The sequence below is a fragment of the Bactrocera dorsalis genome, chromosome 4, assembly GCF_023373825.1.
Source record: "Bactrocera dorsalis isolate Fly_Bdor chromosome 4, ASM2337382v1, whole genome shotgun sequence".
Lineage (NCBI taxonomy): Eukaryota > Metazoa > Arthropoda > Insecta > Diptera > Tephritidae > Bactrocera > Bactrocera dorsalis.
This window is the reverse complement of record NC_064306.1, coordinates 17585937-17600488: the sequence shown is the minus strand read 5'-3', so window position 1 is coordinate 17600488 and position 14552 is coordinate 17585937. Positions and strand designations below refer to the sequence as shown.

Sequence of the window (14552 nt, the reverse complement as noted above, 5' to 3'; positions counted from 1 at the left end):
TAGCGCAGGTGAATCTATCTGATTGAAAAATAAAAATTTGGCAACATCAAAATTCAGTTTAAATAATTTAACATAATAAAATAAAATGGCGTCGGGAAAATACAATAATTACTTACACCAGTGAAAAAGACTAATTTGAGAATTCATGAAATATATGATGTAAATGGGAATAAGAAGAAACTTGCCCTCATGTGGAAAAGAAAAATATTTATTAACTGTATTGTCTTTTTATATTTTGAAAAATAATTTATCTACTTTATTTGGCAACAAAATACCTAAACCAGATAACGATTCCAATGGTTCTTGAAAGTAGCTTCAAAACTTAAGAAACAATGTGCCGATGGTATAGCGATACCAGATTCGACTGTCATGCCTGTTACTTTTATGAGGAATAATTTTTGACTAAAACAATAAGAAATCTTTTTTAAAATCTATATTCAACGAATATTTCTTTCTTCAAGCCTTAAAATTTGTTAGCGGGAAAGTTATCTAGAGGATCATGTTGCTTAGTACAGTCAGTTAAATGGAGTAAACCATGTATATTGCAACTAAATGGTCTACATATACATTTCTAAATCAACGAATTCCTCAAAAATTTGTTGGGCAACATTGGCTTCAGTGCTATACGGCTTTTTGCATGACAGTAGCCTTATACCTACGTGCAATAAGAGGAAACGGTAGTAATGGTCACCACCAATGCAATCTTTTAGGACAAATATACCTATGTATATACAATAATAACTGTCTAAACTCCGTCGTTTTTCAATTGCTAATTTCATTTAAACTTCTAAATTTAAAATGATCTGTCTTTTCTATTTTTAAAAGACTGATCAGTCTTTAAACGGTTATTTGTTTTGAAAAACAAACTCTTCTTTCTTTGTAGTCCTCCACTTTATCAAAATTCGAAAACTATTTCCAGTAAGCGACTGCACACCTGTAACATATGCATCGCAGCAAATCGAATGCCAAATTTCTTCTTTACATAATAAGCATCAACGGAAACAATCTGTTTATATTATTTGTATACTTTCGCAACATGTTGCAATCGAGTATAATAGTTTTATTCACCTAACGGTTGACACCTACAACTTTTTAGAGATCGAGACTATAGAGATAGATTTATATAGGTAAATATATATTTAGAGGAATATTGTACCACATCCTGTGGTTCATAATTTGTAGGGCGATTATTCGATTATTTTTTCATTTTGAGAAATTTCTAAGATGGACAGGTTTCTATGAATCTTTTTGCTTCTCGCCTTGTGTATTTCTTTGATTTTAAATATTTTTTTTGTTTAAAGAAATTAGGGTCACTTGTTGGATGAGGGTCAATCAGTAAATGAAAAATCCACCTTTTCCTAAAAACATGTTAAATCTAATAATCATTTAAATAGTATATCCATTGCAGGCACAGTCTTAACCTGTCCGTTAAACACTCAAAAAACTCTAATTAGAACATTAAAATTCAACTTCTTTAGAAACAAATATTCTTTTCACGCTAATATCCAACACACACATTACACATTTATTCCAGAATAATTCCAAAGCAACTCTCAAAAATTCAATTTTCACTCAACACTCAACACAATGACAACACAAGTTCTAGGCTCTACAAATGCCATATAAATTGATAAAAGCTTTATAATTACGCTAGTATCCATGTATATACCTCCAAGTTAAAGTTTTAATGCAATTTTGGCAATATTAAGAAGCACTTATTTCCATAACCATCATTTTGCTGGGCGATTTTAACTCATGTACTACCACAGACAATCAAAGGGGAATATAAAGAAGACATGCTTTTAACGTCAAATTTGGTAGTCCTCAATGATGGTTCACCTACTCATTTCTCGACTCACCAAAGATTCACAAATGTGGACATACTATTTTGTTCAGCAAAGGTAGCGCCAAAATGATCATAGAAGATTCTAAAGTATATCCACGGAAGTGAAGCTTTTCCGATCATAACCCCTATTGAAGCTAACTTAATTAAAGAAAAAATCAAAACATCGTCAAAGTTTAACACAAACAAAGCGGATTGGCCTCAATTTGAAGCTTGCTGCGATGCGACATCCCTGAAGTGACAATGCGGAAGGTCTGCGAAATACGCTTCAACAACCGTTATGACCTTCTCATTTGATGAAAAACGCTTGCCACATAAATTTTTTGAGTTCTGGAAACAAATGGAAGTCGCTGGGGGCCAAATCTGGTGGATGCTCTAACAATTCGAACCTTAATTCATGAATTTTAGCCAGAATGCTCTTATTACACGGTGCATTGTCCTGATGGAAAATGATTTTTTTCTTGTGTAAAACGGGTATTTTTTCACGACTTTTTGCCTTCAACTGGTCCAAAAGGTTTAAACGGGGGCAAGAAAAAATACTGTTGTTGATTTGAGTGTATATGAATTTAATTAAACTTTGATATTTCACATTTAAACATTAGATATGTTTATAAAAAAATGTAAATGCACTCGCTACATGTGAGCGTGCGATTGAAATTCCACGGCGACAAGATGAGAAAAAGAGACGTTCATGATCTCGGTTGAATCAAATGCTGAAATCCTGAATCAGCGCGCAAGATTCATCCGATCGATGTAAAGATGCGGTAGGTGTCGACGCGGCGCAGTGTAGAAGCGAATATGATAAAAATAATAGCGATGATCCAGTCCTTTTGACATCTGCTGTGGTGAAATCCAATGTGTCCCCAGATGTGGTGTATTGGTGTTGTGTCTAGCTAGGGTGCGCCAGTTTTTCCCGGTTAGAGTGGGTAGAGGCTTAACTCATTTAAACAATTCAGAATTAAATGTTTTAGTAGTTGGAAAGTAATCCAAAAACAAAATTTCTCTCGCATCCCCCAACTGATGCCATAACCTTCTTGGCCGTTTTCCGGACACAAACTCCTTTCGAGGCCGAACAACCTGGTTCACCCAAATCTTTATCCATGGTGATGAATCGATGCACAAAATAACCCTTATCCTTTTTAAGATGCTCCAAATGTTGCTGAGAAAGTCGATTTGAATGGTTTTTTGTTCCATTGTTATCGAATGCGGCACCCATTGTGCGCACAGCTTTCTAAAACCCAAAATTTCACTTAAAATATGGCTCACACTGCCTAATGAAATGTGTAGCTTCTATTAAATCTCTCTGTCAATCGACGATCTTCCAAAACCATATCTTGTATTTTGGCTTTGATTTCTGGTGTTGATGTGCTTTTTGGACGTCCTTTACGTCGATCGTCTTGAAGGCTTGTTCGACCACGTTTAAATTCAGCAACTCATCTTTCCACTGTTTTAATTTTAGGTGAACAATCATTATACACTTTTAACATTCGTTCGTGAATTTCTTTTGGGGCCACACCTTCCAAAAATAAAAATTTTATCACTGCTCAACATTTAATTTTTTCCATTGTAAAAAATGCGACGGCGACTCTAAATGGCTTGTAAACAAAGAATGAATTGGCAGATTGAAATGAAATTTCACATACGTTCATATGAGTGTATCAACAAAACAAAAAAAAACTTTTAGGCTAGTAGCAACGCCCTCTCTTATCGAACGACAAAATTTATTGAACAACCTGGTACTGTACCTCAAGCAAAAACCTTTATCGGTAAACCATCTGAATAAGAAAATTTCATTGCTTAGGCTTGGGCGGAATTCAAAAATAAAGAACCCTTGTTTAGCTCAACAGGAAAAACACGTTTCATATTATAAAAAATTGTTCACGTGGCATATCTTAAGTCGAAGCCATGTTACTATACTTGTACTAGACTTCGAAAGGACTTTTGATCCAATAGATATAAACGTTGTTTCTTGCCAGCTAATAAAATGGAACGCACATTTAGAGTTAAAATTAATAACAAATACTCTGATAGGCTTCCTTGATCAAATGGTATTATCGCAGAACCGGCAATTTGCAAAAGAAGCTATGCCCATGTTATATAAGTTCTTCTTGAGCTTACAGTGGCCAGTGTAGAACCGACAAGTATCAAGTGGTAGTATATATTTAAACCTGCCGAGTTTGTAACCACCCATTAGCAACTTGGCATATGGTATGAGGACCCACCGCAATAAAGGGTTTGGATCAGTGGATGCACCCAATTCATTCCAGCCTATATTTTTGAGACCAGGCACCCAAATAAGGTGCACTTGGTCCTGAGTGCCATTGTTGGGGTGGACCTTAGTGTACCACACATGCTGATGAGCGCCGCCCACTGAACGATTTCGAGTTTCTTCGCATGTGTGGTCTTTTCTAGAGAACTGGCGGATGGCGATGTGGTGCACAACTGCATGACGCCAGTTGATGTAACTCGCGCGTTGCTCCATTCCGTACCAATCACTCTGTCGCAAAGAAAATGTGAATGAGGTGCTTAAGGTTTGATTCCAACCAAAGATCGTAGGGATCGTCATTTTGGTTTGATCGGTAGGACGTTGTTGACTCCCTCAATATCAAGGAAAGTCCCAACAGCGAAATCCTTAAACTTAATGAATTTCTCAAGCCATGACACGATAGTATGCAGGGCAGTGTCCACTGACTTGCCTTTACAATAAGCATGTTGTGCTCCCGATAAATGGTCTCTCGGAACGCGTCCCTTATATACCAGTCAATCAGTCTCTCCATAGTTTTTAGTAGGAAGGAAGAGAGGCTGATAGGCCTAAAGTCCTTGGCCGTAACGTGGGAGCCCCTGCCAGTCTTCGGGATGAACGAGACTCTGACTCGTCTCCAGGCCCCCGGGGTGTAACCCAGACTTATGTAGCTCGCATAGAAGGGTGCCAACCAGTTTACGACACACCTGTTGCAGCTGCGCTGGTATGATGCCATCCCCTCCCAGGGACTTGAAGGGTTTGAACGAATTGATCACCCAGGTTAAGCACCGGTCACCCAGGTTAAGCACCGGTCACCCAGAAGGCCGACAAAGGCCGCGCAATCGTCTTGCACGCCCCGAGAGATATCCCCTTAGAGGACGTGTAGCTCGGGAAGTGAGCATTAAGAAGCATCCGAAGTGTTTCCTCTCTGTTCAAGGCCCACTTCCCATTTGCGTCTTTAAGATAACCCGGAGATACGGGTTCTTTACGAGAATATGCCTGAATCTAGAAGACTCATAGCAGCACTCCACTTTTTCGTAGAAGATTTTCCATGAAGCCCTCTTTGCATTCCTTAACTCGGGCTTGTATATTGCAAGTCCCGTTTTATACAGCGCCTTGTCGTCAGTAGACTCACCACTACGGGCTTTGTTGAATAAACGTCTGCAGGACGCCCTGATTTCCGATAGTTCTATAGTCCACCAGAGAGGTTTCTCTCTGCATTTCGGTGTCTTCAGTGGACATGAGTTCTCCAGAGCCGTTTTGCATACTGAGCTGAAGGCTTCGAACCACCCGTCCACCGTGCCCGTGGTGACTAATAAGTTTCCCCCCGGCGCCCGTGGAAGAGTTTGACGGAGCTTCTTGCCGTACATTTCCCAGTTTGTGTTCCTAGGATTCCTAAAAGACTTTCTAGGCTGATTCGTCGTCATTTTGGTTTGTCGGTATATTGATTTGTCGGTGTTTTGATTTGTTGGTATTTTGATTTAGCTGCATATTTAAATTTTGTAGGCATTCTGATGTGTCGGCATTTTGAACTTCAGTATTTTAAGTGTATCCCATAAAAGGGATTATAAACATAGAGAACAAAGTAAAAGTATATATACAGATGGAAACTCAAGACGATCAGATCAGTGAATCATACATCATCTCATCATCATTTGATAATTTAAGAATATATCGCTCCAGACGGCGTTTATGGCATCTGTTAATGTTTATTCTCTTCTGGTTAGCCATATTCATATTCACGGAAATTGTACTGCGATCCCCGATCAATGTCCACATACGTTGCTACTTTCAGGAAATGCATTCTGAAGTCAGTCTTTAAGTTGGTTGTATTCATTTTAGATGACACAAATTGCAATTGAAACGTTCCGCAATATGACATAGTACCCCAAACCGTAACACCTTTCACACACACACCGCAGCTATGATGGCGAAAGTGTTAACTTTCTTTAATTTGAAGTCATCAGGTCCATCTCAATTGAATTGAAGTTTTCCTTAAAAAAAATGCCACTCGTTCTTTCAAGTCATGGCATTCCATGCGAATACTTTACGTTTGTTGTTACAGGGTAGTTTTATAATTTTAAGCGTTTTAAATATTCAGCTTCGCGAAAACCTTTTCGCATATGTCAGCAAATGATTTTCTTTTTAGATTTGAATTCAATTTAAAGTGAAAATAGTGGGAATTAGTAGCTTCTAGTTATTCATCAGTCCGCTCTACGGATTTTTGTTTTTGGAGTGTCCTTTCATATTTCCCCCCCCCTTATTATTAAAAAAAAAAATATAGCGATTTTGCTTTGTAAAAAACTGCTGACGGTAACCCGAGTTTAAATTTTTTAAAAGCACTACTACTACACTAGACTACTTCGAACCATTTGGCAGCATTACTTAAATTTGTGACAAAAATCATGAGATAAAACATAAAGAAATGGAAACAATAATGTTCATTAAAATTCAATAATAAAACAAAGCAAATAACGCTTTGCCGGCCAATTTTATAAACACCTAATCTGATTTTTATTTGGAATCATAATATGAAGGCAACACAAATATAAGTCAATACACCATTTACCTAATTTGTGACCTCCTTGACAAAATGTGATAATTATTTTAAAATATTTATTTAATTTTGTTAAGTTTTGTTTATATTTATGCAAAGCCAAATCCCTCCGAGCACTCATGAATGGCTTTAAGCAGGCTGCTTCGTAATTTTTCATATGACTTGTACATGGGCAAATCCAACTGGTTAAAGCTGAAAAAAAAACGAAATAGTAATAAGTCAGATTATAAAAATTAGTTATAGAAGTATTTTAATTTAAAATGAGTATTTATGTATTTATCTTTATCGCAAAATTCCATGTAAAAAACGTGTACTTCCTAAAAATATGGATATCACTTCTTAAAAAAAAGTTTATTTAGAAGTTTAATAACCGTCTGTAAAGATTGGTCATATACCGAAAAATTTTTATTTATTTTTTTAATTTTTGCTTCTTTAGAGGCGCTTCTTTAGCGTTCTTGACCACAGAAAGTTAATTTATTTTTTAGCAACTGCTAAGCAATTTATTTACATATATAATATTTATATAGTGGCTGACAAAGAAATTCGGACACGAACGTATGTATGTTATTAGTCAATATTCTATTAAAGATAAAATGAGACATTAAACCCCTGTGATAGAAGTTGTTGCATTTAATCTTTTTTTGGAGATTTTTTTTTAAATATTTTTCAAAACCCGTGACTTTTAAGCAAACCGAATTAACAAACAAGGATAAAGCATTTTTGAACTTTAAAAAGCATTAAAAGACTAACATGTGCCTTAATACTTCAATAAATATCTTTAAACGATTGGAGAATGTTTTATGTTCTAATTAATACAATATTAACCTTTTTGGAGTAAATTTTAGACCTTGATCGTTCGCGAAAGTGTTATATATATTTTGCAAAAACCATTCCATTTGGTTGTTTTACTTTTCAGTATAATCAAACATAAATAAAGTTATCCAAACAAAGAGGATCCTGAAGAAGAAATTATTCAATCCAAAAATAATGTAACGGTCGCTACAAAGCACTAAACAGATTAGTTTATCGTTTCACTAAAACAAACAAGCAAAAAGTATATGTTCAGCCAAAAATAAGGGGATACATGTTTTATGTACATAGGCACTATATGCTGTAATGAAAACTTTAATATCTCGAAGCCTCTCTAACTTAACCTTTTTTGTGATTTATGGTGGTTCAAGTAAGGAAGTTTAACTGTATGTTGAACCATAAATACATCAATTTTATTGTCTTTAAATTTCGGGCAGAGCACATTTGCTTCAGCGGCATGACCATGCCTGATGTCATTTCGTCGTTATGTCGACTGAACGATAGGAATTGCACTAAGAAATGCGGACCAGTGCCCTTGAAGATGTGGACTATGATATATTCGTTCTAAATAGAAGCCTGATAAGTTACAAAAGAAGTAGGACTGAGATTAACAAAATGTGTTTTGACTGATTCACTTGGGTTATTTAATTTATGTATATTGCTTCTGATGGTTAAATAAACGGCGCATAAGGAATAATGCTGCTTTTAAGAGCACATGTGGTGAAGTTATGATATGAGCCGTAGAAGTGTACAAGGCAAAGTTGTCATCACTGCTGCGCGACAACATAAAAAACATTTAAAATGCAAAAATCTCGCTGTTAAGACCGGTAATGCGTTGGTGGTAAATTCTGTAAAGAGGGGCTAACAATACTATTTCGAGCAAACATGGCTGGACAAAAGAAGCTGCTTTTGGTCAAGAGAATTTCTAATTTTAAATACTCGTAATTTTAAAACATACATTATTTTATAAATTACAACTTCTGTTAATTTTTGCGACTCTAATAATACAAAATTACATTAAATTTTCTCATAACCCCATATGAAAATAGCTTTCCCAATCGAACAAAGGCATTGCGACGGTGGATGGTCCGATTATGAAGAATTTCACTGTTTTCACACCCGTGGATGAGCCTCTAACGCCAACGATTGCGCCCGCGTCTCAACGAAAGAGAAGATGATATGACCAAAGATGCCTTTTATGAGCGGCTGGAGCGCGTTTATGACGACAGAATGCAAAAATTGTGCTTTGTGATTTTAATGCCAGGGTGGGATAAGAAGGCATATTTGGTACAACAGTTGGAAAATTCAGCCTCCATGGCGTAACCTCTCCAAATGGGTTGAGATTGCAGCACAAGCAAATTCATCAAGCTACTTGACTCTCTCCGGATAGCAAAGTTCAAAGCTATATCGATCGTGTTATGATAGATGGTCAATATGTCTCCATTGTCTTGTCTTAAGGTTGGTACGCAGCTCTCAAGTAATTGCTCAAGAACAGAAATACATTATTTCTGAAGTAATTTTGACAGCTGGTTACGCATTGTGAATGATCCACATTAGAAGAGCAAGAGAGAATAAACAAAGTAAACAAACTTTGTGCGTATGTATGTATGTGTATGGTAACACAAATATTTTCATTGAGATTTAAGGAATGTTGTTGACGATTGGTTGGTTTTATACAACATTTCAAAATGGAACATACTTTATAATAATGATTTCAACTAATTTAGGATGAATTTGACGATTACTTCGAATTTCCTGCAAGAAACAATTGTTGATTTGATGTTTCTTCGCAAAACCAGGTTTGCCATATTCACATTTTATTGAAAAAAAGTATTAAAAATTAGTACTAGCTTTCTTAAGAGCTGCGTACTAGCACAAGTAACTCTATCGCAGGAACGTTTCTGGACCGTTTCTTAAGCGTTTTTTTATATGAAGTTTTTACGTTTCTTGAGAGCTGCGTACTAAGCTTTACAGCAAAGCACGCCCGTCAACAAACACAGGGAAGATAAGACGTCGAGGAGCGACCATCACAATCGACATTTAAACGGTTTTCTAAACGACCTGCTCTCCGAGAGTACTCATCAGCAACTCGGTATAAAAGAACTGTGGACGGCATATCAAGCTCTTTACGCACAGCTCCAAGCGAAACCATTGGTTTTCGTAAAGGTCGAAGAACAGTTGGTACGATAGGACTGTCGCGTCGCAGTGGAGAGAAAGTGGAGAGCCTTGTGAGGTAGGCGATCGATTACAACACGAGAGGGTGGGATAGATACCGAGAGTGGAAGAGGGAAGAGAGTGGGATAAGGTTTTTAAGGTAAAAAAATTCTTTTTTTTGCAAATTTATTTCTTAAATAAGGATTGAGTAATTTTATGCGGACCTTTTGTACATTACACAGTACAACAGCTAATCTGGGGGGTGAGAAATTCCAAGTCAGGGTGATGGTACTAGGTCAGTATAGTAAAACCGTCAAAGAGTTTGGCGTTCGTATGTGTCAGTTTTTTTATGACCTTTTAAATTTTTTCCTTATCTTGATGTTTTTTCGCGAACGAATTTTGATGAAACAAATTTAGAAAAATTAAGAATTACAATTTCTTTTTGTTTTTATTCAAAAAAGTGTCATTTATCGCCTTTTTTATAATTTTTTTTAGGCAATATTTATTAAAATAAATAAATAAAATAAAAATGAAAAATTATAAAAATGTTTACTTTATTTTTTTTAGTAGTTTATGTAGTTTTTTTCTTAATTTTTTTTTTTTAAAGGCGATAAATGACACTTTTTTGAATAAAAACAAATAGGAATTGTATCAAAATCTTCAAATCTTCCCCCATCGTTCTCTGATAATTTTTTTTTTATTTAAAAATTTTTGGCGGCCATTTTCAGTGAAAACCACTATTTCCACTAAAAAAAAATTCCGACATTTATGGGGGAAAACAACCTTAACGTAAAAACAAAATTTACGATACGATGGTGGCAGGTATTTTATATGTATGTCAAATGGTCTGAATGGGCAATTGAAAAGTAAAGTCCTTACTCGATGAACATTGATCAAACTCTATAGTGTTGAGGCATGGGCAATGACATCATCTGACGAGTTGGCCTTAGGAGTGTTCGGTTGAAAGATTTTACGGATGATTTATGGTATTTTGCGAATCGGCAACGTTTGTGGAAAAAATTATTTTTTTTTTGTACTCGTCAGTGTAAACGCATTTTTTAAGCGGACGTTAAATTAAAAAAAAATGTTTTACATATACTTTTTTTTTTTATATATATATACCATACTTATGTACATATTAGATTCTATAATTGAATCAGCCTACTTACATTTCATTTCATATTACACCACTGGATTGAAAAGAGGAAGTGTGACCCATTACGATACCGACTATTATATTCTACAAGTACAACACCCCTGGTAGTTTCAACGACTACGACTACAATGCCAAAAGCATTGAATTTCATATCCTAAATGATTCAAAATGATGTCATAGGATCAAAGTGGCCATATCAGAAGGCGTAATATATAGTACATCATATAAACATTTCCAAACTTCTATATGACTTCATACGTTCTACGTCAAATGGTTAAAATCCGGTGAACACTACCTCTAGCGCTCATATATTATATCTAATATAAGGATTTTTAAACACTCGTCTGATTTTATCAAAAAAGATCTTACTGATGCTCATAGAGCATCTTTTTCTGAGAATGGTATGTCAGAATGAAGCCTAATATTAATAAAATCGGGCCAATATTAACCCAAACTTCCATACACTAAAAAAAATTCGGGTTGGCTTTATAACTATATAATGGTCAAAATGTAAGATATCTTAGCAAAACTAAGTCACTAAGTATACTACTGATTCTTCTTATTATATCCTATTTTATGCCGATCAGTGTTTGAATTATACTCATAAAAAATGTTCTCATCATGTATAATTGAATAACGTCAGAAATTAATGCAATCAATCCAGACCTTGCCTTAGCCCCTATTAACTTGATACGATATGATTTCCGACTTTCACCTGGTTTAACCGTTTAGGTCGGAAAATATTTGTGATACTTTAAGGATATTAAGTAGACCCGTTTCTTTAAGTAAGATGTTTTCTAGGCGTGAATATGAATGAAATATCTATGTCCAGTCTAAGCCCTCTTACCTGTTTTAGCAACAAATTGCTTTCAAATCTTTAAGAAATTATATGTTGTTTAAAAAAATTAATATACGTTTTTTAGGGCGGAAAAGGTTGTGATTACTTGACTCAGTATTGGTTGATCAAGCGTTATATTTTACAATTTTCCTTCGATAGAGGCAAAAATACATGCCAGGCGGCTGAAATTGTCTTCGAATCCGACAGTCATGTAAGCAATCTTTCGATTGCCTAGAACTAAACATGGCACAAAAAAAACTGTTTGGTACCATTTTAATAAGGTTGGATACAAAAAGAAGCTCGATGTATGAATCCCACACGGAATAACGCAAACAATTTCATGGATAAGTACTATCTTCCACTGCTGAAGCCAATGGTTACAGGCCACAGACTCGCCAGAAACTCTGGGAACTTGGTTGTGTGGTTCTTATACTTATATACCGGACATGGTAAAAAGTGATTACCACCTGATTCTGTATATGTCTAATAATTTTTTTTAGTGAAAAATTCGCCTCAAAGGAAGCATGGAAGTCGACTGTCCAATTTTTTGTGGCTAATAGGAACGAGACTTTCAATAGTAATGACATTATGAAATTGAGAATTATATTAATTGGGAAAAAAGTAACATATTTGGATGGAAATTAACATGGGTTTTGGTCTGACATATTTTACAGCCGTTGCAAATAATTTTCTGCGTGTGTTTGTTGTTGTGCCGTTGCACCAAGAGGAAAATTCTACAATTTCTGCATCGTGCAAGGTGTTGCAAGATCAAGAGAATTCCTCTAATATGAGAATATCAAGTTACAGCTGTATTTGTATATGAAATGTAAGCAAATATCGAATGACAATTTAGGGCCGGCAAAATATATCTTTCAAAAAATCGATTAAACTAGAGCAGGCACCGATTATAATCAGTGGAATGTAAGTTTTCAAGTAGTTTTCAGCGAAAACTGTGTCTTCGTTTGAGAGATTTTACAAGGACGAAAACAGTTTTTCCCTCGAAAACAATGTTTTCAATGTCGGTCCGAACATAGTATAACATATTAAATATAAAATGTTCTTACCAAGTATGTGCACATGGTAATCTATCTGTCGATCGGTCATCGCGATGTATTTGGAACCTTTGAATACCATTCATTCCCTCTAAAGATCCGAATCCTTGGAGAGGAACTTTTGATGTACCAGTAACGAACTGTAAAAATTTAGCTCGATCAGCTTGGTCGAAACTGCGTAAAGCTCTCCAAAACCATTGTATCTGTAAAAGAGAAGAGGAAGTCAATTGGTAAAAAACATAATATTTTATTAGATGAATAATTTTATATGACAAAATTTTTTTTTACCTGTAAAGATTTTGAGGTATACTTGTGGTATTCTGTGTTTGCTCTCAGATCCTCAATATCAATGTCAGGTAATCCAGATATCAGTAATTCAAGTTCTTGTTCGTTAAATATTGAAATTAGATGTTTTGGTATAATGTCGTAAAAACCTTCTAGAAAGGCATCTAACCTGTAAGTTGTAGTGAAAGTGGAAAGTAAAATATTATTGGTTATTACCTTAAGTGCTTTTAATATATCTCAAACATACTGTTGACGAATCGAACCACTCATTTTTAATTGACAAACTAACTGGACGTAATCGAATTTGTTTTCTTCAGTCACAGCGATATTACGTCCATTTGGAATAAGATCCCGGACTTGGGTGACACCAAACTCTTGTATCTCTGTAGAAAATGTAAGTTCATAGCCCAAAGTTGAAATATCATTCTTCATAAGATAATCCAAGCCCTTATAAAATTCATAATCTTGCGACTCCATGTCAGTATATTTCACTTGTTTTCCGAGGATGTGTTTATAAAATGATCGAGTAAAGTAGCACTCTAGTAACTTATTATCATGTATTGCCTTTGCTAAAATGTGTAGAATTTATTTATTACAATTTATTCTAATTAAATTCGTAAAAAATAGTACCTATTACACGTCCGACAAATTTGAAGTAACTCAAATGGTTTGGATTAGCATGACTCGACGGATTTATCATATAAGTAACTCTGTCTCCCGGCGAAACACAAAATAAAGCATACATGGGGTTGAAGATTTCTCTTGAAATTATAACGTACCATTCCCTTAGAAGACCGCCAGCATCCTGACCTTCTTCATCTGTGAAATACATAAAAATATATTAAATTTATTAGGGTTGTGTGACTACTAATTGTTTTATGTACCAAACCATTAATTACAACTGAGCTACATTTAACACAATTTTGCATTCGATTCTATGTATGTATGCTGTATTTTAAAATATTAATGAATAATAAAAATTACATCCGAGTAAATATTAACAAAAGCGAAATATAATTAAGTGAAGATCGTTTCAATTAGCACTTTCGAAAATTAAATACAAGCAATTCACAACCCATGTATCGAGGAAATAAACAATACCCCTGCTTTCATACTTCAGTCATAGAAGTAAGTTTTAATAAATTACCAACCTTCGAATACTATGTAAAAACGATTTTTCCATTCTTCTGGTCCTAAACGATATAATACCCGGAATGAATCTTCAAATACTGTAACTCGACGTACGCTAACGGTGTTCTCTTCGCGACGTACACCTTCATCGATGCGTTCAAGCTCAGTTTGAAAAAATTTCCTTTTCACATCAAAATCAAGTATACGTGTATGATCGACTAAAACAGCAAAAGGTCCATCCGATAAATGAATCGGAGATTGACGAAGAATTTGATTTAGCACAGTTCGATGTTTTTCTGCAAAAATCAAAAAATTTTCCTTGTCTAGTCGTTGCTGAACTTCCAATGAGTTTGTGCGTATGCAAGACTTTCGTATATTATCTAAGAACTCGAACGAACCAATTGAATCTTGTATGTCTGTTGAATCTAAAAATAAATACATTGGAGAAAGTTAAATAATATTTCTAAATGAAAAAATAATATAT

The 14552-nt window shown here is 35.1% G+C and overlaps 1 protein-coding gene across 2 annotated transcripts in view; it reads right to left on the bottom strand.

The window, feature by feature from the left end:
- Nucleotides 1-6557: 6557 nt before the first annotated feature.
- Nucleotides 6558-14552, bottom strand: part of LOC105233115 (E3 ubiquitin-protein ligase HUWE1) — a 34171-nt gene continuing 26176 nt past the window's right edge. For both annotated transcript variants that reach the window (XM_011215077.4, XM_049454588.1), the window contains 6 exons: nucleotides 14089-14493; nucleotides 13568-13756; nucleotides 13185-13506; nucleotides 12941-13106; nucleotides 12665-12855; nucleotides 6558-6834 (listed from right to left, as the gene is read on the bottom strand). In XM_011215077.4, the coding sequence (XP_011213379.2) occupies nucleotides 6732-6834; nucleotides 12665-12855; nucleotides 12941-13106; nucleotides 13185-13506; nucleotides 13568-13756; nucleotides 14089-14493 (1376 nt within the window). In that variant the 3' untranslated portion in view covers nucleotides 6558-6731. The remainder of the gene's footprint in view (nucleotides 6835-12664; nucleotides 12856-12940; nucleotides 13107-13184; nucleotides 13507-13567; nucleotides 13757-14088; nucleotides 14494-14552) is intronic.